The 26,394-nt window shown below is 41.5% G+C and overlaps 2 protein-coding genes across 2 annotated transcripts in view; both read left to right on the top strand.

Annotated features, from left to right (window-relative positions):
- Nucleotides 1-1,363: 1,363 nt before the first annotated feature.
- On the top strand, nucleotides 1,364-15,175 carry LOC122540631. Its single transcript, XM_043676604.1, has 5 exons — nucleotides 1,364-1,466; nucleotides 6,372-6,424; nucleotides 6,642-6,702; nucleotides 8,750-8,843; nucleotides 13,552-15,175. The coding sequence occupies exons 3-5, from the start codon at nucleotides 6,660-6,662 to the stop codon at nucleotides 14,015-14,017; spliced, it is 603 nt and encodes a 200-aa protein (XP_043532539.1). The 5' UTR covers nucleotides 1,364-1,466; nucleotides 6,372-6,424; nucleotides 6,642-6,659; the 3' UTR covers nucleotides 14,018-15,175.
- Nucleotides 15,176-25,392: 10,217 nt separating this feature from the next.
- Nucleotides 25,393-26,394, top strand: part of LOC122540629 (uncharacterized protein C11orf53 homolog) — a 58,689-nt gene continuing 57,687 nt past the window's right edge. Inside the window, exon 1 of the mRNA XM_043676602.1 lies at nucleotides 25,393-26,392. Within this exon, the coding sequence (XP_043532537.1) occupies nucleotides 26,386-26,392 (7 nt within the window). The 5' untranslated portion in view covers nucleotides 25,393-26,385. The remainder of the gene's footprint in view (nucleotides 26,393-26,394) is intronic.

The following is a 26,394-nucleotide window of genomic DNA, read 5'->3' as shown; positions in this document are numbered from 1 at the left end:
GTGTTCCTGTGAAGTACATTATGAAGCTTTGCCACTGTAGAGGTGCTATATAAATGAACATTACTGTTGTCTGATATTGAACAAAAATATGGATTAAGGATGCACACGAAAAAGCCAAAACAACGGTAGTTAGAAGGAATACATTAGCAGAGATGAGAGTGAAGCTTGAAGTGGATGGTGTCAGCTCCTGAAGGAGAGTATATCTATTTAGAACAAATTGTAACGGAACATATTAGATGTGGTTCAAAAGTTAGAAGGACAAAGAAAGCTAAAAGTAGTTTGGTGGAAGATGAAGGATAAAATGCTTACAAAAAAAACACCAGCTTGTAACAAGGGAAAACCATAAGTTGCTCATTTGTATCCACTTCCACGTTTGCCACATCAAGGTATATGAGAGAAATTGGAGACCTTTGAAATGTGGTTGTTAAAACGTATGCTAAAGTTCCATATGCAGCCTTTATCACAAACGAAGAAAAGTTTGAAACTGCAAGGGCAAAAAGAACTTGGAAAAACTAACACTCAGAAAAAAAACAGTATTTTAGGTAAGTCGACCAGTGCAGAAACGTTTACAGAAATCTGTTCAAGAAGGTAAAGTGGAGGGCAGCAGAAAGTGCGTTCAACCGAAGTGGAGTTGGAGGACAGATGTCACAGAGGAGCTGGGGGCAGAATCCTGTGGCAGGATGGCACAGTGCAGGCAAGTGTGGCCATTGGCAGCTGATCTTGTGGCAGGAGCGACCACAAACAGTAGTGGATCAGCAAGGGTAGCGGATACTGTAAATCAGAAACAAAGACAGAAATTACTGGAAAAGCTCAGCAGGTCAGGCAGCTTCTGTGGAAAGAATCCAGAGTTAATGTTTTCGGGTGGAGTGAACTTTCCTCAGAACGATACTCGACCTGAAACGATTTCTTTCTACAGATGCTGCCGGACCTGCTGAGCTTTTCCAGCAATTTCTGGTTTTGTTTCAGCAAGAATAGAGTGGGCCCACTCTGTGATCCTCTCCGTTTGATTATTGAGGTGTTTAGGCTAATAGTTGCGATGGAGATTTATCTGTGGTTTCCAACTAACTTTGGTCATGCAGACAATTACCTCTCACCCTATCCTCTTCTATCCAAATCTGATTCCAACCTTCATCCCCAGCATGACTTTGGATCAGGAGGGATTCTTGCCATGATCCCAAGGATAGGAATAGTCTCAATTATTTTAGAATGATGCAGTTAAAATCGCCGACAGCAGTAGCTTCTTCCTTGGCAGTTTTGATCAATCGTATTTGGTCTGTAGCATCACCATCATCAGCTGATGCAGATTTCCACATTCAATGTTTGCTACAAAACGAAAAATAAGCTCCGTCTGTAGTTTACTGTTCCCTCTTTATCAGACGCAAGAGATAACAGCAGGTTAATAAACCTCAGGGAAGGGAAGTTGGGAAATCAGTTGGAACAGAAAGCAATAGATTGAAGACAGAGAGGTAAGTGTTTCAGGATGAATTAACGGTTGTAAAAAGTTTATTTTGTGGCGACCTGACGAATAGTTCTTCTTAGTGTGTGAAATTTTCACTTTCACCAGTGGTGAAGCGTCTGGACTAAAATAGCAGATTCAGTCTCTGTGCCGAGAGTAGGGCAGTTATAATTGCCCATGATGTCGCCGCTTTGGTGGGTGGTGGGACAGAGACTTGCGCCTGGGATTTCTCCTCCCAGTCATGCAGGTGTGTGTGTGTGAGTGTGTGTGTGTGTGGTGACACTGGGGTGGAACAAGCCCCTGTTCCTCCCAATGTGGGATTGATGTTCACTGTGGTGTGGAGCGGGACACCGGAGGATGTGATCCGCCAAGAGACCATGCAGCCCTGGGGATGAGGAAAAGTGAAAGGAACAAAATCATGGCCTTTTTTGGTAAACTGTGGAAATTAGTATCGGACACGTCTGCGGTTTTAATCAGGAGTGTAAAGCTGAAAGTGATAATTAGCAGCGCTAATTTCTCTCCCAAATGCTACATCCTTTCCTTAAGGACATTGTTGAACTGGAAACTGGGCAATATTTTATTGTTATGTAACTCCAGAATGAATTTAAAGTTCCCTCGTCATTGGAGGCAGTGTGACTTCGCGTCCTCAGTTTTAATCTCCAGCCTCTAAATATTTTCCTAGTCAACTTGTTCGGTAATGTTATTAGGGGAGATAAGGTCAAAATATTGTCTGGAGTCCCTGGACGATAAGATCGGTAATGTTATTACACATCTCTGGAACATATGGCCTCCTGGCTCAGAGGAAGAGATATTACCACTCCTCCACAACAGCCCGAACGGGAGCTTCTAGTTCAATAACATGATCGCTATGCACTGTCTCCTTGACCAGTTATATGCTGGTCCGGTTCCATTTCTAAATTTGCAATTTCCCACCGCCCCCCCCCCAAAAAAAATCATAGTTCCAATTGGCGTAATATAGAGTAATTGGTATCTTTCTAAATTGTGCACGAATGTGCCTACCTCCTGTGTGGAGTATTCCATTTTGCATTATTAAATTAGTGATTAATTTTGAATTGCGTGAGATTTCAATCATTTATTAGAAACTGAGGGACCGACTATATGTGCTCCAGGATTCTTTCAACAATCACAATTGTGAGGCTGCCATACCACTATGCTGTGCACTTTGAAAACCATGTCCCACTGTTCCTGCTTGGCAGTGCTTGTTAATTATTACCTTAATTAGAGACATGGGTGATTTAGTGGTAGCTTATTTAACTAATATGTCTCAGAGCTTATAGGTAAGAGCTCCAACCCAGTACACCTTCAGATGTTACAGTAAAAGGAAAATACTGCAGCTGCTGGAGATTCAACTGCAGTTTTGCTTGTGATGGAAAATTGGTTTGTTTTAAAGAAAAATGTCGGGAACTGTTGTAAATCAATAGTTTCTATTTACTCTTTAGCTGTTGCTGAAATGATCCGATTATCAACGTACATTCTGACACACTCTGATAAGAGTGTTTATCAATCTGCCCATTGAAAGAGGGTGAATCTGATGGCAGTAATGATAAGATGGGAGGAGACTCATGCAGAATATAAACACTGGTCTAGATCAGTTAGACCAAATGGCCATGTGACATCCCTGAACTGAAGTGTATTCTTAACCAAGTGATATGTTCGCTGATACATATTTTAATAGAATTTCTGTCACCCAAAAGATGTGAACAAAAATAAAAAAAAAGGCAGAAGGATGCCTTGAGTCTGATCTCCCATTCAATAAGATCACAGCCTGGTCAGTTCATATTCTGAATTCCACATTCCCATTTATCCATGATAATCCTTGACTCCGCCCATCTATGTCTTAAAAAGTTTTCATTAACTCGAGTGTACTGCCTTTTCTGCAGCAGAGTGTTCAAAACTCACACAAGCCACTGAGGGAAACAAATTCCCCTTTTCTCAGTCCTAAAAAGGGTGGGCCCAACTTTAAAGTAGCACCCCCTATTTCTGGGATTAACGACAAGGCTAAATGTTCTTGCCACACACAGTTTGTCAAGAACATTCTGGATCTTATAAATTTCAACCAAGGTACCTCTCATTGTTTTAAACACCAGTGAAGAGAAGTCAAATCTATCCTCAAAACAATCCAACATTCCAATCAATCTAGCAAAGCTCCTTTGAACTGTCTCCAATATTTATATCCATCCTTAAATAAAGAGGCCAAAACTTCCCTCAGTATTAGAGCTATGGTCTCACCAATGCCCTATAGCTCAAGCATAACATCCTTACTTTTATGTTCAATTCTTCTCATAATGAAAAAGACAGCATCCCATCAGCCTTCTTAATTACTTATTGAGCCTGCATACTCAGATTTTGTGACTCATGCAACAGAGTACCAAGGTTTCTCTGCACCTCAGAATTCTGCAGTAATTCTCTGTTTAAAATAATACTCTACCTTTCTATTCTTTTGAAAAGTGAACATTCTACTGCAGCTGTCAGATCTTGGCCCACCAATTTAAACTCTGTGTCAGTCAGCATCCTTTTTACGACAACACATTTTCCTACCTGTCTTGTAAATTTAGCCACCATACATTCAAGCTCCTCGTCATCGTCAGTAATATATATAGAACTGTACAGCACAGGAACAGGCCCTTCAACCCATGGTGTTGTGCTGAACATGATACCAAATTAAACTAATCCTTTATGCCCGCCTGACCTGCTGTGCTGTTCCAGCAATAAAGTTTCAACTTTGATCTCCAGCATCTGCAGACCTCACTTTCTCCTCGAAGAAGCATCCTAATAAACCTCTGCGTCTTCCCCAAAGCCCCCACATCCTTCCTATAATATGGCGATCAGAATTGAATGTAGCACTCTCAAGTATCACCTAACCAAAGTCTTATAAAACTGCAACATGATATCTTGACTTTTGTTATTAATTCCCCGACCAATAAAGGGAAACATGCCGTATATCTTCTTTACCACCCTTTCTACTTGTGTGGCCACTTTCAGGGAACTATATTCTTGAGCCCATGATCGCTCTGTACATCAATGCTGATCAGGGTCCTGCCATTAACAGTGTACATTTCCTTAACATTTGATCTCCCAAAGTGCAGCACCTCACACTTACCCAGATTAAATTCCATTCGCTATTTCTCCACCCATTTCTGCAACTGATCTATAACCCTTTGTATCCTTTGACAACCTTCTGCACTATCCACAACTCCATTGATCATTGTATCATCTGCAACCTTACTCGTCCACCCATCTACATTTTCATCGAAGCCATTTATATGTATCACAAACAGCAAATTCTCTCCAATAGCTTCCCAACCACTGATGTGCGATTCACCAGTATATCGTTTCCTGGATTATCTATATTTTCCTTTTTGAACAGAGGAACAATATTAAGTTACTAGCCAGTCCTCCAGGATAGCAAGGCTATCAAGATCTTGGTCAAGGCCCCAGCAATTTCCTCTTATGCCTCTCTCAATAACCTGGAGTAGATACCATCAGGCCCTGGGGACTTATCTGCCTTAAATGCTCTTCAAAAGACCCAACACCACTTATTTCTTGATCTCAAAATGCCCTCGGATATTAGCATACTCCACGCAAATCTTACTGTCCTCCATATCCTTCTCCTGGGTGAATACTGATGCAAAGTACTAACTTAGGATCTCACCCATATCCTCTGCCTCCAAGCACAAGTTCCCTACTTTATCCTTGACCGGTCCTACCTTCTTCCTAGTCATCCTCTTGTTTTTAAGGTATGTACGTATGGAATGCCTTGGGATTCTCTTTATCTCTACTTGCCAAGGTCATTTCATGGCCCCTTCTTGCTCTCCTAAATCCTTGCTTGAGTTTTTTTCCTATTTTCTATATATTCCTCACAGTCCCTGTCCAACATTAGCTTCCTGAAACTTTATATATGCTATTTTAAAACTTTGACTAAATTCACAACTTCCCTCGTTATCCAAGGGTCCCTTACCTTGCCATCCTGTCCTTCTCCTTAATGGAACTGCTCCTGAACTCTCATCAACAGGTCTATAAACAATTGCCACATGTCAAATGTGGACCTGCCTAATAAAAGCTCCTTCCAATTAATTATCTTAGCTCCTGCCTAATACTGATGTAATTTGCCCTTCCCCAATTTAGTACCTTGCCACCAGGCCCTGACTTATCCTTATTCATAGCTATCTTAAAATCTAAGGAGTTGTGATCATTGTTCCCAAAATGCTCTCCCACTGAAAGAGCAATCACCTGACTAGGCTTGTTAGCCAATACATTGAGAGTATGGCCCCTCCTCTAATTGGATGATTCACATACTTTTCAAGGCTTCCAAAATCTAATTATCAATTTCCTATAATTAACCAGTCTACATTGTGTGTTTCTTCCGCAATAATTGCTGTTTTATTGTCTGGTATCAGTGTAATAAACTTGGCTCTGTAGACCTTCTCCAGCAGCTTAACACAAAGAGCTAAGGTGACATTCCAGTGCATTACTAAGGGAGTCAGAGATAATGTCTTTGAGATATTGATCTAATGTCTTTTCTGTTCTCGTGAATGGATGTGGCCTTATTCAGAAAAGAAGCCTGACTGATCCTCATTGTCCTGGTCAATATTTATCCCTCAATCAACATTAGAGAAACATGTTATCTGGTCATTACCACATTGCTGTTCATGGGAGCTTGCTGTGCACAAATTAGTTGATGTGGTTCCGATGTTCCAAGAGCGACCGCATTTCAAACATTGGCTGTAGAATACTGAGACACGTTCAGAGGTCAAAAGTTATATCGATGTTATATTGGCTCTTATGAGACAATATTTTGGGATCTGTGCTCCAAGACTGCAATGGCTGCCTTGACAATTGGACTGTGTCTTAAGAATAGCAAGGCCCCCTTAAATCCATATGATTTTTTTAACAGGTGGGAAGGCCTGACTGTATCTGCAGCCTGATTTCTGCTCTAGCAGTGAAAAGGTAGGATTCTATCTTTTAAAAAAAGCAGTGTAGTTTAAACACTTCACTTTCACAAATCTCACTCACACCTGAAAGTGGGGTCACAGTGGGACAAACAGTGGGATCCATTGCATTCCAGGTTTTGTTTCCATGGGTTTTGTGGTCCAAAGCTTATCATTCATCTCACTTTTAATCGTTGAAATTTCAAGGTCTAACAGGTGACATTGTCTTTTCACAGGTTGAGAAACTGATCATCATGAAGATACTTGTGGTTACTTTGGTCCTATTCTTGGCAAAAGGTATGTTCAAAAAATATTTTTTGATGTAGCTCTGGTGGTCAATGTGATCCTGCCTGATTCAGAATGTCATGAGTCCGAGCCCCACTTTGGAAATAGGGTGTATTTTCATTACTCTTACAGATTGACAATAGGAATATTCAGTTCTGGTCTCCCTGCTATAAGAAAGATGTTGTTAAACTTGAAATGGTTCAGAAAAGATTTGCAAGGATATTGCCAGGGTTGGAGGTTTGGAGCTAGACGGAGAGGCTGAATAGGCTGGGGCTATTTTCCCTGGAGCGTCGGAGGTTGAGGGGTGACCTTATACAGGTTTATAAAGTCATGGAGAGCATGGATGGGGAGTCCAAGACTAGAGGGAAAGATTTAAGAGGGACCTAAGGGACAATGTTTTCACACAGAGGGTGGTGCTTGTATGGAACGATCTGCCAGAGGAAGTGGTGGAGGCTGGTACATTTAAAAGCCATCTGGATGGGTATATGAATAGGAAGGATGTAAGCTAAATGCTGGCAAATGGGCCTGGATTAATTTAGGATATCAGGTCGGCATGGATGAGCTGAATTAAATTGTCTGTTTCTATGCTCTATGACCTTGGAATAACTGAAGAAATGAGTAACTACAGTCTGGGAAACATTAGTCTTTGTGGAAGGCTGAGCAATGTGGCCCAAATTTGATATTAATCTGTTTGTACAAGTAGAACAAGCAAACCAGAAAATAATTATTCCGAACTATTAAAAGAAAATTGCAATATAATTAGTTTGACAAATATTCAATTTTTAAATTCTATTACATGCATATGAATGGGCCAATTCTAAAATAGGAATATAAGGCAAAGGTGTAATTAATCAAGTGCTGCTGATCATTGTCTCCAAGGATCAACTCTATAATGTTGACCTAGCTGAACACGTGTGCTTTTGAAACTCTCATGGATGGTTTTGTTATACCCAGACTAATTTATGTGAATGCTCTTTTGGCTGGTTTCTCATCTTCCACTCTCCATGAAACAGTTAGCCTCCACCCCGCCCCCCCCCCCGCCCCCCCCCACACACTCCCCCAAAACACTGGCCCTTATGTTCTAACTTGCAGCAAGTCCCTTCATCTCTGCATCCACTGAGCTAGGTTGGCTCTGAATCACCACTGACTCACTTTTAAAATTCCAGCCCTCCATGGCCTTGCCTCAACACCTTCCATAAGCCCATGAACTTTGTAACCTCCTCTAGCTCTACCACCATCACCAACTCTGTGTTCTTTTAATTCTAGCCTCATATGTGCCCTCCATTTTCTATCCTCAGTGCTGACATTGGTATCTATGGTAATCTAAGCCCCGAGGTCTAGAATGTGTTCTCCAAATCTCTACATCTCAATTTCTCTCCAAGCCTTTAAGCTGTTCCTTAAAACTTCCCTCTTTGAGCTTTTAATCACCTGTCCTAATTTCCTTTCTTTAACCCCTGCTGTCATTTCTTATCTGATCACAGTGCTGTGTGTAGCCTTGAGTGAGTTTACTACGTTAAAGACCATAATATCGGTATAAGCTGCTGTTGTTGTAGTGAGAACTGCTGATGGTATGCATTGCAGGAACTTTTGAGCACTCATAAAATCTGGCTGGGCAATGGTATTATCTATGGAGGGTGGCATAATCTGGTCTAGATATCTGCTTTTTATCCCACGGACTACTGTCACCAACTCAACACAGCCCATTTCTAGCATCTTTAGAGAGGAGGGCAGAAAATAAATTGTTAACGAAAATCATGACATGGAGGTGCCAGTGTTGGACTGGGGTGTACAAAGTCAGAAATCCCACAACACCAGCTTATAGTCCAACAGGTTTAATTGGAAGCACTAGCTTTCGATGCGCTGCTCCTTCATCAGGTGGTTGACCTGATGAACCATCTGATGAAGGAGTAGCACTCTGAAAGCTAATACTTCCAATTAAACCTGTTGGACTATAACATGGTGTTGTGTGATTTTTGATGTTAATGAGGATGGGTGAAATTATTATTCACATGATTTCAAAGATAAATGTGCATGTTTCTTTTTCTGTTTTCTTGAGCAGGAATGGTGGCTCGTGCCTTTCCCGTTGCATCAGATGCTGGATCAACTCGTGGTGAAAGCCCTTTCACTGATATTAACTTTGTCAATATATCAATGTAAGGACTTAATTTTCTTTTCTTCTATTGGTGTTACCTCTCTGCAAAGAAAGTAAACTAGCTCTTGTCCAGCATTTGCTCCATTAAATGTAAAGCAAACAGACACAGGAAAACATTAATTTCGTGGATACCACAGTACTTTAATTGAACAAGACTACAGTCATAAGTCAGCACAAAGTTTTTTTATATAAAATTGGCATGCTTCTATGAAATAAAACTCTTTACTGTTAAATTATTCAATTGATGCTATCATAAACAGTCACATTTACTACATTTTCCCTTCTCCTGAATTCCTACAGTATTAATCTCAAGACTTTACACTGTTTTGCAAGGAATTCATTGAGTCCCTAAAGTGTGGAAAGAGGCCATTTAGCCCACTGAGTCGACACCAACCCTCCAAAGAGCATCCCACGCATACTCAGCCCTCATCCTATTCTCATAACCCTACATTTACCATTATGAGACAATTTAGCATGGCCAATCCATCTAACCTGCATATTTTGGACTGTGGGAGGAAACTTGAGCACACAATGGAAACATATGCAGATGTGGGAGAACATGCGATCTCCATGCAGATGGTCACCCAAAGCTGGGATTGAACCCAGGTCCCTGGTACTGTAAGGTAGCAATGCTAACCACTGAGCCATCAGGAGCTATTACTAATTTGCCTCTTTCCAGTTAGATGTTCCTTTATTGATAGGTCTAAAGTTTACTTTTTCCTCTTTGCATTAGTTGTGCCCCATTACTCCATTTGCAGACTCTCTTCCTGCTTTGCAGCTTCTCACTTTCCATTCCAACCTCTCAGTGGGGCCTTCATCCTGACCTTGCTCTTTTGCTTTGCTTCCCAGGCTCAGTAGTCTTGTTCTCGTGACCAGCAGCTTGGACTGCCAGCGTTACAAGTTAACAGCACCTAACCTTCTCCTGGGATTTTTCAGGACAGGAATTAGACCTCACTATTTAAAGAAATGAGAATTTAAAGGGACCAGTCAGGTGCTCATATTTGGTCTACAGCAGCTATTGGTGTTTTGGAGCTTTCAAGGCTGCAATTAATTCTGACTCGTAATCCCAGGAAGTTCAGGAAGTCTAGGCTTATATGGATTAATGTAATTATACCCCTCTTGTTAAGCTGACAAACTTCAATTTAATTAGCTCAAAATCAACACAAGTGCCATCAATTGCTTTTTTATTTAATCAAGTAAACGTTTAATACCAGGAATCAATTTTGTTGCTGTACAAACATACAAACAAGAACTAAGAGTAGACCACTTTGCCCTTCAAGCCTGCTCCACCATTCAATAAGATAAGAGGATCACGGCCTGTGAGGAGCAATCATATTTTTCTAAGGCTTTCATGTTGTGTTCGCCAGGCCAATTTAAGAATACCAATGTAAAAAGGTAGCAAAGTTTAAACTGTAAGAGAAGAAAGCGTTCATTGTTGACAAAGTGGACTGTGATAAGTACAGATACTTCCATGGAGATTGCATCATCATCATCATCTCCATGGCAATGCCCCTACCAAACATAATTCACTTGTCAACCACCCGTCTTGCATGATAAGTTGTTGTTTCCCTTTCTATCTATATTTCTTGTGGGTATCCTAATGACAGCAAGTCAAAAAGATTTGACAAAATGCATCATTTTTCAGCAAAACAGGAACTTAATTCTTAATTCTTTTTCACTTCATTCTTCCTAACTGGGTAGCCAAGATGCAAAAAGATCATTAAACTAATACATAAATCAAATCAAACTACTATGGATGCTGGAAATCTGATATAAAAACTTCAGTGTGCTGGAGAAACTCAGCATGTCTCACTTTTAAAGTTCCAGCCCTCCATGCTCTTTACCTCCACAGTCTCCCCATACCACATGAACTTTGTAAACTCCTCTAACTCTACCAACTGCAAACTCCGTGTTCTTTTAAATCTAGCCTCATATGCAGCGTCCATTTTCTATCCTCAGTGTTGACGTGGGTACCTATGGTGATCTAAGCCCCAAGGTCTAGAATGTATTCTACAAACCTCTACGCCTCCATTTCTTAAAACCTCCCTCTTTGAGCTTTTAATCAACTGTCCTAATTTTCCTTTCTTTAACCCCTGCTGTCATTTCTTATCTGATCATTATGCTGTGTAGAGCCTTCAGTGGATTTACGAAGTTAAAGACATCAATAAGTTGTTGCTGTAGTGAGTGCTGCTAATAATGTTTTGAATCTGTGGTATAGCTTTTCAAGACTCTAGCAGGAAAGTAAAATAATCTGACAATGGTTCGCAGAGTCACTGCAGTATGGAAAGAGGCCATTCAGCATATTGAGCACACACCAATGCTCTGAACGTCATCCCACCTAGACTGAAAGCCCCAACCTATCCCTGGTAACCCTGCATTTCCTATGGCTAATCCATCTAGTGTGCACCTCCCTGGGCACGACAGATAATTTGCCATGGCCAATCGTCAAACTACACATCTTTGGGTTGAAATTCTGAAGTAGAATCATGTGGACTCAAAATGTTAACACAGTTTTTCTCTTCACAGCCCATCAATACTGCCAGATAGACTCATAGAGTTGTAGAGATGTACAGAATGGAAACAGTCCCTTCAGTCCAACCGGTCCATGCCGACCAGATATCCTAACCCAATTTAGTCCCACCTGCCAGCACCTGGCCCATATCCCTCCAAACCCTTCCTATTCATATACCCATCCAAATGCCTGTTAAATGTTGCAATTGTACCAGCCTCTACCACTTCCTCTGGTAGCTCATTCCATACACGTACCACCCTCTGTGTGAAAAGGTTGTCCCTTAGGTCCCTTTTATATCTTACCCCCCTCACCCTAAGCCTATGCCCTCTAGTTCTGGACTCCTCCACCACAGGGATATGACTTTGCCTATTTACCCTCATAATTTTATAAACCTCTATAAGGTCACCCCTCAGCCTCCGACGTTCCAGGGAAAAAGGCCTCAGCTTTTTCAGCCTCTCCCTATAGCTCAAAACCTTCAACCCTGGCAACATCGTTGTAAATCTTTTCTAGCCCTTTCAAGTTTCACAACATCTTTCCGATAGGAAGGAGACCAGAATTGCACGCAATATTCCAACAGTGGCCTAACCAATGTCGTGTACAGCCGCAACATGACCTCTTAACTCCTGTACTCAGTACTCTGACCAATAAAAGAAAGTATACCAAACGTCTTCTTCACTATTCTATCTGCGACTCCACTTTCAAGGAGCTATGAACCTGCACTCCAAGGTCTCTTTGTTCAGCAACACTCTCTAGGACCTTACCATTAAGTGTATAAGCTAAGATTTGCTAAGATTTGCTCTCCCAAAATGCAGAACCTCGCATTTATCCAAATTAAACTCCATCTGCCACTTCTCGGCCCATTGGCCCATCTGATCAAGATCCTGTTGTAATCTGAGGGAATCGTCTTCACTGTCCACTACACCTCCAATTTTGGTGTCATCTGCAAATTTACTAACTGTACCTCTTATGCTTGCATCCAAATCATTTATGTAAATGACAAAAAGTAGAGGACCTAACACTGATCCTTGTGGCACTCCACTGGTCACAAACCTCCAGTTTGAAAAGCAACCCTCCACCACCACCCTCGTATTCTATCTTTGAGCCAGTTCTGTATCCAAATGGCTAGTTCTCCCTGTATTCAGTGAGATCTATTCCTTGCTAACCAGTCTCCCATGGTGAACCCTGTCGAACGCCTTACTGAAATCCATATAGATCATATCTACTGCTCTGCCCTCATCAATCTTCTTTGTTACTTCTTCAAAAAACTCAATCAAGTTTGTGAGACATAATTTCCCATGCACCAAGCCACGTTGACTGTCCCTAATCAGTACTTGCCTTTCCAAACACATGTACATCCTGTCCCTCAGGATTCCCTCCAACAACTTGCCCACCACTGTCGTTAGGCTCACTGGTCTATAGTTCCCTGGCTTGTCCTTATCACCCTTCTTAAACAGTGGCACCATGTTAGCCAACCTCCAGTCTTCCGGCACCTCACCTGTGACTATCGATGTTACAAATATCTCAGCAAGTGGCCCAGCAATCACTTCTCTAGTTTCCCACAGAGTTCGAGGGTACACCTGATCAGGTCCTAGGAATTTATTCACCTTTATGCGTTTCAAAACATTCAGCACTTCTTCCTCTGTAATATGGACATTTTGCAAGGTGTCACCATCTATTTCGCAACTTTCTATATCTTCCATATCCTTTTCCACAGTAAATACTGATGCAAAAAACTCGTTTAGTATCTCCCCCATTTTCTGCAGCTCCACACTAAGGCCGCCATGCTGATCTTTGAGAGGCCCTATTCTCCCCCTAGTTACCTTTTTCCTTAATGTATTTGTAAAAACCCTTTGGATTCTCCTTAATTCTATTTGCCAAAGCTATCTCATGTCCTCTTTTTGCCCTCCTGATTTCCCTCTTAAGTATACTCCTACTGCCTTTATCCTCTTCTAAGGATTCACTCGATCTATACCTTACATATGCTTCCTTCTTTTTCTTAACCAAGCCCTCAATTTCTTTAGTCATCCAGCATTCCGTATACCTACCAGCCTTTGCTCACTTGCATTATCCAGCATTTTCGGTTTATTTTAATTATCCCAGTGTATTTCATTGATTCTTGTGTTACCTTTGTACCACAGAAGCACTGACACTTACAAACTAGAAAGGTAGAGTTATGCATTATTTTCTCCCTCCGCAGGAATATCCATGATCCAAGTCCCATTTTGAAAGAGTTTGCCCAGAACATGACCCTGCTGTCGAAAGAAATCCAACAGCAAATGCAAACTTTTAGCACAAATCTTCATGACCAGACAAGTATGATAAGAGAAAGGTTGAGCTCCCTGCTTGAAAGGACCCCGGATTTACCTGAAGGCATCACCCAGCATCTGGAGAATTTGAAGGAAAACATCAACCAGTTCAATTTGAACTTTACAACTGTTCCTCTCAAGCAGATTTCAGGAGATGGGGTTTATCAAGAACTCACACAGAACATGGAGCATATTCATCAGTTGTTTGGATCTTTTGTTCAGTTGTTCCATGGAAAATTCACAGAGGGAGTTGAAACCTTGAGGAAATCTGTGGCGCCTGCAGCTCATGAAATCAAGAGACTTGTCGAATTGTCCAAAGCTGCAAAACCAAGTGCAGAAACACCAGAATTGCCATAAAGTTATTTGATGGATTCTGACACTAATGAAGAAAATTCGGGATAACGAACACAAATTAAACTTCAAAGTAATCAAAGTGAGAAGGATCAACCCCCATTCTTTATTGAAAAGCAAATGTTCTGAAATACAGGCAGAGAATGACGGAAATGCTCAGTAGGCCAGGTAACATCTGTGGCACCAGTGAGGCAGAGAGAAAGAGAGTTAATCAAGAAAGTTCTGATGATAGGTCACAAAGGGAATACGGGAACTGGAGAAGGCCATTCAGCCCCTCAGGCTTGTTCTGTCATTCAATGAGATCATGGCTGAGTAGTGGCCTAACTCTGTATACTTGCCTTTGACCCTTATCCCTTAATATCTCTGCTTAACAAAAATTTACCCACTCAGATCATGACCAGCAAGCCTGGTTAACTCTGGTTCTCTCTCCACAGATGCTGCCAGATGTGCTGACCATTTCCAACCTTTTCTCTTTCCATTTCACATCCTATAATTGATACTGCACATGGTATTTGCAAAGAATTTTTCATAAAGTAGGCTTTTCAACCCAATGCAAGGTTCATGAAATTTGTACACCTTCCCAACATTCCGAAAGGGGAGGCGGTGTTGTATTGGTAATGTCACTGGACTAGTAAACCTAGAATCCTGGACTGATGTTCTGGGTACAAGGGTTCGAATCTCACCTTAGCAGTTAGTGAAATTTGCAATTAGTAAACGCTCTAGAATAAAAAGCTAGCCCAGTGGTGACCATGTAACTATTGTCAATTGTTCTAAAAATCCACCTGGTTGAGGAAATCTGCCCTTTTTACCCTGTCTGGCCTACATCTTACTCCATAAGCAATGTGGTTGACTCTTAACCGTCCTGTGGAGAATAAATGCTGGCCAAGCCAGTGACATCCACATCCCATGAATAAATAAATATTATTCTAACCCCATCAAAATATTCCCAACATAAATAAAATCATTTGTCTTGCATCTACTACACGAGATCAAAATAATTTCGTTTGTCATTTATTTCCCAATGAAGGAACTGCTTCCAGTGATTTTTGTGGTTGACCACTGAACGTTTGTTAAGCCAGTCATTGGCCATTGGGCCAATCAAGTTATTTTACAAAACCTGTAAGTGACATCACATCATTAGAATAAATGTGTAATTCAGAATAACAAATGTTATAGCACAATCTTTTACCTTTCTCTTTGTCTCTCTTTGTCTCTCTATTTCATGGTACCTCTGATTCGGAGGAGGTCTTGTGGTGCAGTGAGTCATGTCTCTGCCTTTGAAGTTTGGGGTTCGAGTCCCACTCCAGGGCTTGATGGTCGTGGAATCTACATTCATAATGTGACCTGTAGTAACCTGTAAGTCTTGTCAAAACATACTGAAGGCTGCCAGAGATGCTGGTAGTCGTTCCTGATCAGCCTAGTAGAGGAAAGAAATTGGAATGTCTGCCATAGCTATCCGTAGCTGTGTTAACAGGTATCTTTTGATGCAGCGATTGTATCTCTTTGGGGTGCTGGTTGGTTTAGTTAGCTGGTCAGCTGTGTGGATGAGATGGACACCTATACGCACAAGGTCTGATCTGATCCCTGTTCTGACTGCAATGGATTGAGGACGTGTTCTCCTTGCTGTAGCAGCGGTGGAGGTGACAGCATTGTGGTTCAGATGTGCCTTCAAGAGAACACTGAGGAAGAAGACAATCATTAAATTCAGCATCTGGAGGTAATCAGGGTGTCAAACTGCATCGTCTCCTTCTAAAGGAATGGACAATTGCAGGTTGTACATACCAGTATTCCAACGTATTTCCTTTTAGTCTAGCTCCATGTTTGCTGGGTTGCCCAATTAAGTTGGGATGGGAGCACACTTTTGGGATCCCCTGAAGTTTAGCATCCTAACACCACGCTAAAGAGCACATAAAAACATAGAAAATAAGAGCTGCTGGAGGCCATTCAGCCCTTCAAGCCCGCTCTGCCATTAATCATGATCATGGCCAATCGTCCAACTCAATAGCCTTATTCTGCTTTCTCCCCAAAACCCTTGGTCCCATTCGCCCCAAGTGCTATATCTAGTTGCCTCTTGAATACATTCAATGTTTTGGCATCAACTACTTCCTGTGGTAATGAATTCCACAGGCTCACCATACTTTGGGTGAAGAACTGTCTCCTCATCTTTGTCCTAAGTGGTCTACCCTGGATCCTCAGACTGTGACCCTTTGGAACATCCTCCCTGCATCTACTCTATCTAGTCCTGTTAGAATTTTATAAGTCTCTATGAGATCCCCCCCTCGCTCGTCTGAACTCCAGCGAAAACAATCCTAACCTAGTCAATCTCTCCTCATATGTCAGTCCTGCCATTCCCAGAATTAGCCTGATAAACCTTTGCTTCACTGCCTTGAGAGCAAGAGCATCCTTCCTCAGAAAAGGAGACAATTGGACAAAGGCAATTGTAGATCAGGTTTGATCAGTGGTGTGTATGTTGAGTTGGCTTACCACTTTGAATCCAATCACTGGAAAGCCACTGCTAACACATGGGGATGGCAGATCAGTGGAGGTTTCCGTGCATGATCACTATAGGATCTCCTGGGCTAGTTTCTCATTGCCGAAAGAGGCAGAGAAGATTTTGTCTGATTATTTTTCCTCAAGTTAGCTTGAGGTTTTTACCTCTGTGAGGATATTATACAGCTCTGGGTGCAGTGAGAGAAAAGTCATCCTTCAGATTAGATGTTAAACCAAAGCCCTGTCTGTCCTCCCTAGTGAATATAAAACATCCCATTTCTAAGAAGAATAAAGAGTCACACTTGATACCCTGTCTGATAGATATCCTTTAATATCACTAAAACGTTTGGACATTATGTGGGAATTTGCTGTGCATAAATTGTTTGCTATGTTTCCTTTAATAGTGCACTGCACTTCTAATGTAAGTGATTGGCTATAAAGTGCTTTCAGATGTGCGGAGGTTATGCAAGGTGCTATATAAATGCAGGCTCTTTCCTTTTGAGGGCACAAATAACCTGTATGGTCTGTTGATAAACAGGAGTGTGGAATATGATATCAATTGGAACAGGCCATCAGGAGACTGCCAAACACCACCTCCACGAGCCAGATAAACTGCTAGGATTATAGGCTGAGAATAATGATTAAACAAAAACTCTCATTATTATAATGTAGAAGAGAAAAACATGATCAAGACGAATCACAGCATGGCTGGAGAATTATAAACAGAGCTATTAATGCAAACCTATATCCCTGAATACTGGAGTTTCAGTTCCGGGATTTGCAGGTTTTTTCTCAGTATAACAAACAAATGAAATATTCCCTAAAGTTTCACTCCTGCTGCCTTCTACTTATTCCCATTATTTTAAGGGGATGGGATCTGTATTTGTGTTTGATAGGGTCAGCCATGTAGTACTCAGGGAAGCACTAAGCCCCAATGTGCTCCATACCTGTTCTGTCTACGCTGATTGCTGAAAATACACTTTTGCCTCGAATACAGTCAGTTTCACACTCCCCAGGAGGGGGCAGCAGTTCCATTTCAGAATTGTGGAGCAGTTGAAGCTCAAAGCCATTAAAGCCATACTTGTCTCTGCAAGAATGTTTATTCATTATTGAGATGTTGGTGTCGCTGGCTAGGCCAATGTTTATTGCTCATCCCTAATTACCCAGAGAGCCGTTAAGAGTCAACCACGTTTCAGTGGGTCTGGAGTCACATGTAGGCCAGATTGGGTACAGACAACAGTTTCCTTCCCTAACAGGACATTAGTGAGGTAGATGGGTTTATTGAGAAAATCCACAGCAGTTTTCCAGTCATCATTAGACGCTTAGTTCGACATTTTAAAATTGGATTCAAATTCCACCATCTGTCATGGCAGAATACAAAGCTATGTTCTCAGAACATTACCTGGTTCTCTGCATTGTTAGGTTTGTGATAATACCAGTAGGCCATCGCCTCTCCAAATTAAAATTGATAATGGGACATTTCCTAATGTAAGTCAATCACTGGTTTCTGCCAGTCCATCATTATAGACATCTTTGAAGTTGCATCATTCTTGAAAAGATGTTGGAATTTAAAAGTGTACTTATTACAATTTTCCTCACATCACTACATTACTTCCCACCGAGTAACATTGACAATAATTTATAGATATTGGTAATGACAGATCTTAAAAATTCAGTTAGTCTTTCAGCAAGGAATGCAGAATAGTTCATCTGTACAATTTTTTTTCATTGAAAACAACCAATGCAAAGTAGCATTTCAGCATAACTTGCTTCTTCTCTTTGCATTGCTTTGCAAGAACCTTTTGATAAATACAGTGCCCCTTTTAATGGATTTGTGGTCATTAGGTTTTATTGCACTTGTGAAATTGCTAAAACCATATGAACCATTTGTTTAGATCCAGCTAAAGCATGGTTCCAGAAAGGAAAGACTACAGATTATGTAAAGACACTGACAAAAGTTGGATGGTTTTCCTTAGAACAGAAGAAGCCTCCTCTGTGTTGTGCTATTGCATGATTCTGAAAAGTCAAGTGGAAAACAGACTCCTTCACCTTAACCTCCTCCAGCACCTTCCAATACAACCCTGAAATCCCCAAATTAGAATTACAAAATTGTTAGGAATAATCTTGACCTAAAGCTTCAATTAAACATTGCACTGTTGTCTATCAAGGTGAGTTCTCCCTTCAGAGATAGACAGTAACACCTGCTGCATTCTCAGTTTCTACAACAGATTATCTGACCATTATTGTGTTGTTATTAGTAGGGGTTTATTGTACATAAACTGGCTGCTACTTTACAACAGAGATTACTCTTCAATTGAGTCTCATTGTCTGTAAAGTGCTTTGAGGCTTGCTGAGGTTGTGAATGACATTATTAATGCAACACATACTTTCTTTTGGGTTGACATAACAAGATCTTTATCTCCAGTGCATGGCAAAGTCACAGATCAAAGATCTTCTTGGGTCTTTGGATTCACTGGGCTCTTTATAAACTTAAAACAGGATTATTTTAAACTCTTTTGAGAAAGTGCACCTGCCCATTCTCTCCAAAGATTTGAAGTTGAACAGCTGGAAGATGAGAGCTGTCTGTCTGTTTAAATATACACATACAGAGTTGAGATACATACAGAATTGAGTCGCGTACAGATCTCACCCATATACAAACCTCATGTGCATACAAAGCTCACACAAGTATGCAGCTTATGCATGTACAGATCTCAGACACATACAGAGCTCATATATACAGATCTCGGGCAAATAGGAAACTCAGGAATAAAGCGATCTCAGGTATGTACGGATTTCAAGCATGCAGAATTCATGCATGCACAGACCTTGTGTGTACAATGTTCATGTAAACAGAACTCAAGCATGTACAGAGCTCCCACTTTTGTAATGTTCATGCATGTACAAAACAGTGAATTTGCTCTGTTATTCAGGTAGCAGAGGCATATCTATCTTAATTGACCATTGGAGAGGTTCGATATTGCATGTCATTTCTTGGATAAAGATCACCCACACACCAAAGTTTCCTCCAGTTCAAAAGTAACACGTCATGTGAAGAAATACACTGAGATATTACAACACAAGACTATAAGTTATAGGAGCAGAATTAGGCCATTCAGCCTATCAGGTCTGCTCTGCCATTTGATTGTGTCTGATATGTTTCTCAATTCCATTCTGCTGCCTTCCCTCCATAACTCTTGATCCCCTTAATAATCATGAACTGATCTATCTCTGTCTTCAATAGACTCAATGACTTGACCTCCACAGCCCTGTGTGGCAATGTGATCCACTGATTCACCAACCTCTAGCTGAAGAAATTCTCCTTAATCTCAGTTCTAAACGGCCGTTCCTTCCCTCTGAGGCTGTGTCCTCAGGTCCCAGTCCCTCCTATTACTGGAGACATCTTCTTCATACCCATTCTATCCAAGCTTCTCAGTAATCTGCAAGTTTCAATCAGATGGCACCGTCATCCTTCTAAGCTCCATCTAGACTGCTGAACTGCTCCCCATATGACAATCCCTTCATCTCTAAGATCATTCTTGTAAACCTCCTGTGGACTGCCTCCAACACTAGCTGACCTTTCCATAGATATAAGGCCCAAAACAAAGAACAAAGAACAAAGAAAATTTACAGCCCAGGAACAGGCCCTTTGGCTCTCCAAGCCTGAGCCAATCCAAATGTACTGTCTAAACCTGTCGTTCAATTCCTAAGGATTTGTATGTCTCTGCTCCCTACCTACTCATGCATCTGTTCAGACGCATCTTAAATGAATCTACTGTGCCTGCCTCTACCACTTCTGCTGGCACCGCATTCCAGACACCCACCACCCTCTATGTAAAGTACTTGCCGCGTGTATCCCCCTTAAACTTTCCACCTCTCATCTTGAAAGCATGACCTCTCGTTTTGAATCCTTCACCCTGGGAAAAAGCTTGTCTCTATCCACCCTGTCTATACCCTTCATGATCTTGTAAACCTCAATCAGGTCCACCCTCAATCTCCTTTTTTATAATGAAAATAAACCTAACCTACCTTACTTCTCTTCATAGCTAGCACCTTCCATACCAGGCAAATCCTCATAAAACCCTCTCTGCACCCTCTCCAAAGCGTCCACATCCTTTTGGTAATGTGGCGACCAGAATGTACACAGTATCCTAAATGCGGCCGAACCGAACCAATGTACTAAAAAACTGCTCCCAAATTTCCAAATGCTGTCTGACAACAGCCTTATACAGTCTCAGCTATACATTCCTGCTCTTGTATTCTAGCCATCTTGAAATGAATACTAACATTGCATTTGCCTTCCTGACTGCCAACTGAACCTGCACATACTTCTCTTCATAGCTAGCACCTTCCATACCAGGCAACATCCTCATAAACCCTCTCTGCACCCTCTCCAAAGCGTCCACATCCTTTTGGTAATGTGGCGACCAGAATGTACACAGTATCCTAAATGCGGCCGAACCGAACCAATGTACTAAAAAACTGCTCCCAAATTTCCAAATGCTGTCTGACAACAGCCTTATACAGTCTCAGCTATACATTCCTGCTCTTGTATTCTAGCCATCTTGAAATGAATACTAACATTGCATTTGCCTTCCTGACTGCCAACTGAACCTGCACATTAATCTTAAAGGAATCCTGAGCTAGGACTCCCAAGTTGCTTTGAGCTTCAGGTTTCTGAAGCCTTTCCCCATTTAGAAAATAGTCTCTACCTCTATTCTTCCTACCAAAGTGCTTAACCTCACACCCACATTATATTCCATCTCTCACGTTTTTGCCTGTGCAAGTCTTTTTCCAGTCTCCCCGCTTCCTCACCACTCTCCTCCCCATCACCTATCTTTGTGTCATCTACAAATGGTAGAGACAGAAAAAAACTGCAAATGCCGGAATCCAATGTAGACAAGCAGGAAACCAATAGAACACAACAAGCCAGGCAGCATCAGGAGGTGAAGTAGACAACAGTTTCAGGTATAACCCTTTTTCAGGAAATGTAGCAACAGTGCCCTTAGTTCCTTCATTCAAATTGTTAATGTATCATGTGATTAGTTGTAATCCCAAGACTGACCCCTGAGGATCTCCACTAGTCACTAGCTCCCATCTTGATCAAGACCCCTTTATCACCACTCCCTGTCTTCTGCCAGTCAGCTAGTCCTCTATCCCTGCCTTGTCCCTAAAACCAAGGGCTTTTACCTTATTTAGTAGTCTCCTGTGTGGCACCTTGTCACAGGCTTTCTGGATATCCAAATAAATCACGTTCACTGGCTCTCCATTACATTCATTCTCAAAGAATGTGCAAATGAAAAGGTCATGTCACAGCAAAGTGAGTCTCATCTTTAACAGCAAATAAACAACAATATGCAAGAGTGTATAGCTGGAAGAACTATTATCACTTCTCCCTTATATTGTCTTTGGGAGCAAATATCGAATCACAGAGCTATACAGCACGGAAACACATCCCTCGGTTCAACCCGGCCATGCCGACCAGGTATCCTAAATTAATTCCATTTGCCAGAATTTGGTTCACATCCCTCTAAATCCGTCCTATTCACCTACCCATCCAGATGTCTAAATGTTGTATTTGTAGAAGCCTCCACCACTTCCCTGGCAGCTCATTCCATACACACACCACTCTTTGCGTGAAAAACTTGTAAAAGTGAAATGGTGTATGACAGCGTAAACATGTCTAAGAATGAAATTGAATTGCAATAACATGATCAGTTGATCAGATTGAGAATTTTCTTCTTCAGGGCTGTAGCAGTCCATTTTTATGATATGAACGGGCCCTAACATTTCAATTAAAAAGCGGTCTTGCACACTAGAAAATAATGCCATTTGCTGATTCTAATTAACATGGGCAGGTCTAACATTTTCTGGGCATTTGCATCACTGATGCTCAACTATGGGATTAGGGCCCTTCACCTGCACAGAGGGAAAAGGAAGCAATGGAGCACAACACTACAATACTAATGAAATCACATCAGATTTTCCTCAAACTAGTTCCCTAATGGGCCATGACCCTCACCAACACCACTGAGAAGATCACTATCATAACTCTACCCCTTCTTTGAAGTCAACAGCATGCACCATTTTCGTGCATCTAAGCAACTTTTCATTGAGCTATCTTGTAGACTTCAAAATAATGCCTCTAGTGACCTGAACAGTCATGTAATAATGATTGTATGATTCAGTCACTGAATTATCAGTCAGAAATATGATATTCTCCATTTGCCTGGATAAGTGCAGCTTCAGCCATTAAAGAAGCTTAACAGTATCTAGCACCAAGCAGTGATACTATAATCCACAATAATTTACTCCCTCCATCACTGATGCATGGTGGCAGCAGTGCGTACCATCAACAAAGATGCAACTAACCCTTGTGACAGAACCTTCCTAATCTGTGGCCTCTATCAGAGTGGCAAAGGTCAGGATTTGGAAGGTGCTGTCAAAGATTAGATTATTTACAGTGTGGAAACAGGCCTTTGGCCCAACAAGTCCACACCGACCCGCCAAAGCGCAATCCACCCAGACCCATTCCCCTAACACTACGGGCAATTTAGCATGGCCAATTCACCTAACCTGCACATTTTTGGACTGTGGGAGGAAACCAGAGCACCCGGAGGAAACCCATGCAGACACAGGGAGAATGTGCAAACTCCACAGTCAGTCGCCTGAGGCGGGAATTGAACCAGGGTCTCTGGCGCTGTGAGGCAGCAGTGCCACCATGCCACCCTATGAGTCAAAACAAGGGTTCAGCAGGGTAACACCATCACCACCAATTACAAGTGCCCCTTGTCTCACATAACTGCCTCATATGGAGTTATATCATGATTTGTTCACTATCACCAGATTAAAATCCTGAAACTTGCTCCCTAACAGCACCATGCATGTGCTTACACCTCAAGAACTATTCACCATCACCTTCTCCAGGGCAATTAGGATGGGCAATTAGTTCAGTCATTTTGGGGTGTTGTTTTATCTGGTCTTTGCTTCTCCTGAGAGATCGCATTGGAAGTACCATAAAATTTGTGGGACAGGTAGGATGGATTCATAACATAAACAGCTGGCTTTGCCGATTGGGGTACATTTACAAGTCAACTTGAAGCTAGCTTTGGAATGGTCATCTGTACAAGGGCCATCTTGGCCAATTTAAATGAAAGCTGAGATTTCAACAGGACTTACAGTTCAAATGAAATGCACAATTGCTCGATTAAAATTATGCAATTGATGATCATCCAAAGTGTTGTCATCCTTTGTTAGAGATTTTGCCAAATAGTCTTATGCTATTCATTGTCTCTTCATAACTTTGGAAAACATCCATCAGAATGCCCCTTTAATATTCTCTGCTCTCAATTTATGAGGCTTTTCTTTAGACCCTAACCTCTTGTCCCAGTATCATTTTGGTTATTTTCCAATGTCATTCCCCTTTTATAGATCGAATTACTTCTTCACAATAGGGTATGCATTGATAAAAAGTGTGCCCCAAATTAGAGCTAATTAATGTTTTGCAGATATAAAAGTTATGAATACAATAATAAATCAATATGCCTATCAGGAAAGAGCTGAGGAGTGAGACTAATTATAGTCAACGGGCCATAGAACCTCATTCTAGGCTGTCTGATTCTCCTGTTCTATATTCTATATTGTGTCTTTAGACATCTAGAATGTGCCCACATCTAAAGATTTACTTTTGATATATGTAGTCAATGTTGTAATTTTGGAAAGCAAAATGAGTAATTTCAACCCAGGAAGATCCCAAACACAGTGTTGAGATAAATGATCAAACAATCTGTTTGCAATGATGTTGGTTGAGTGATAAATCTTGACCATGATACTCAGAGAACTCCCCTACTTTCTGTGCAACTCTTCAGAGGGCAGGTGGCAAAAGAAAATCATGAAGGCACGCAAGGTAAAGGGTTATACAGTCAGGAATAATAGAAAGGGAAGGTTAGTTCAGTTGGCGAGCATCCAAGGTGTCAATTATATCAACACCAACAGAACAAGGTTTGGTTCTTGTCCCAGGTGAGGTAGACCCAGAGTTTGACTTCTTGCCATAAAGGAATTATAAATTTATTACTCTCCAGCAAGGACCTGCCTGACGACAGAAAGCTCAAGAACAAAGAACAGCACAACAACAGGCCCTTAGGCCCATCAAGACTGCACCTTTCTACATTAAAAACATTTAGCCTTTACGTTGTGTCTATCGAGAAGCCTTTTAAATGTTGCTACTATATTTACCTGTACTCCTCCTCTGGCAGTGCATTCCAGGCATTTACCGCTCTCTGTGTGAAAAACCTGCTTCTCACATTTCCTTTAAACTTTCCCCCTTTTACCTTAAACCTATGTACCCTAGTAATTGATATTTCCAACCTGGGAAAAAGACTCTGACTATCCATTCTATCCATGTCTCTCACCATTTTGTAAACTTCTATCAGCTCACCCTCTCATCCTTTTGATGTTTCAGTGAAAACAAACCAAGGTTTCCCAATCTCTCCTCATAGCTAATTCCCTCTAAACCAGGCAACATCCCGGTAAATCGTTTCTGTACCCTTTCCGAAGCCTCCATGACCTTCTGATGACAAGAACTGTCCAGAATATTCCAAATGTCACCGAGCCAAAGTTGTATACAGTTATAACACGACTTGCCAATTTTTATACTCTATGCTAAAGAAGACAAGCAGGAGGCTGGAAGAACACAGCAAGCCAGGCAGCAGCAGGAGGTGCAGAAGTAATGTTTCGGATGTAACCCATCTTCAGGACTGTGTAAGGGGAGCTGCAGATAGAGAGGCGGTGGAGGAGGAGGGCAGAGTGGTGAGGCGGCGATAGGTGGAGACAGGTACAGGGTATGACCTGGTTGGTCGATGGGAGGAATGAATCTCTGACTGGAAGGAAGGGTCAATCAGAGGAATGGAAGGCAGGGGGAGGGGCTCAGAAGGGAGTCGTGGAATGGGAAGGGAGGTTATCTGAATTGAAGATCTCAACGACCATTTGTGTTGCCACCTTCAGGGAACTGTGGGCCTGTACACCTCGAAGAAGTAGGACAGAAAGGAGAAGTAACAAAATGCAATATTTATGAGGTGGTGTCAATCCTAAGGTTTGAATCTTTGCTCTCCCTCCAAAACAGCTGTTTTAATGCTGCTTGGGCCTTTCTTCAGCTTGTGGTCTACATATTATACAGCAGTGTTTCTGAGTGGAATTTAATCCAACCCTTTGTATTGGGAAACACAGCGTGAATCACATAGGAGGCCACTGTGAGTCTGTTGATGGGAGAAATAGTTTCCATAATTAAGTCAGAGGCAAGAAGGGGCCAAAGTGAACAACTCATTAATGAGCCATTTGACAATAGTTAATCCCTAAGTCCCAAATTTAATGCTTAGTCAGGAATTAAATGGGATTCACCTGAAGTTCATGTGCCTATCCAACACATTGTCTGTGGAGGAGAGGGTGGATTGGGGGAGAGCATTCGCAGGCACTCAGTACCTGATTGCTGAACCCAGCATTGAAGATCTCTGAAAAACATACCCTTACCCTTGCTTCACAATGCCCTTGTCCTTCCTTTCTCATCACCTCTCCTCCACAAATTCCCATTCTGCCCACCTCTATTGCACTTAGAGATTTGATGCAGATTTCCTGTCTGTGCTTCCTCAGAGCATTACCCAGAACAGCAACATTCCCAGTCCTCAATTCTTGCCAATCCATGACATTAGCTAGTTAAGTGCCTGATGGACATTTAATTTCATTGGGCCTCCTTCATGAGGGAATTTGAAATTCCTATAGATTTCCCAAATAAGGGCATCACCCCTAGATCCATACTAAATACCTCTATTCTTTATGAAGCTTTATCTGTTCACAATCATTAAAACAAAATCAGTGCAGAGCCATGTGTGATGAAAGGT

This window comes from Chiloscyllium plagiosum, chromosome 35 (assembly GCF_004010195.1).
Source record: "Chiloscyllium plagiosum isolate BGI_BamShark_2017 chromosome 35, ASM401019v2, whole genome shotgun sequence".
In the NCBI taxonomy this organism is placed as follows: domain Eukaryota; kingdom Metazoa; phylum Chordata; class Chondrichthyes; order Orectolobiformes; family Hemiscylliidae; genus Chiloscyllium; species Chiloscyllium plagiosum.
The sequence above is the reverse complement of the archived record's forward strand: the minus strand, read 5'-3'. Positions and strand labels throughout refer to the sequence as shown.

Bases quoted from the DNA above. Each gene is read 5' to 3' on its own strand.
- LOC122540631 (XM_043676604.1), top strand. From the start codon at position 6,660: ATGAAGATACTTGTGGTTACTTTGGTCCTATTCTTGGCAAAAG. The intron at 6,703-8,749 runs GTATGTTCAAAA...TTTCTTGAGCAG, and splicing joins GGTCCTATTCTTGGCAAAAG to GAATGGTGGCTCGTGCCTTT. The intron at 8,844-13,551 runs GTAAGGACTTAA...CTCCCTCCGCAG, and splicing joins AACTTTGTCAATATATCAAT to GAATATCCATGATCCAAGTC.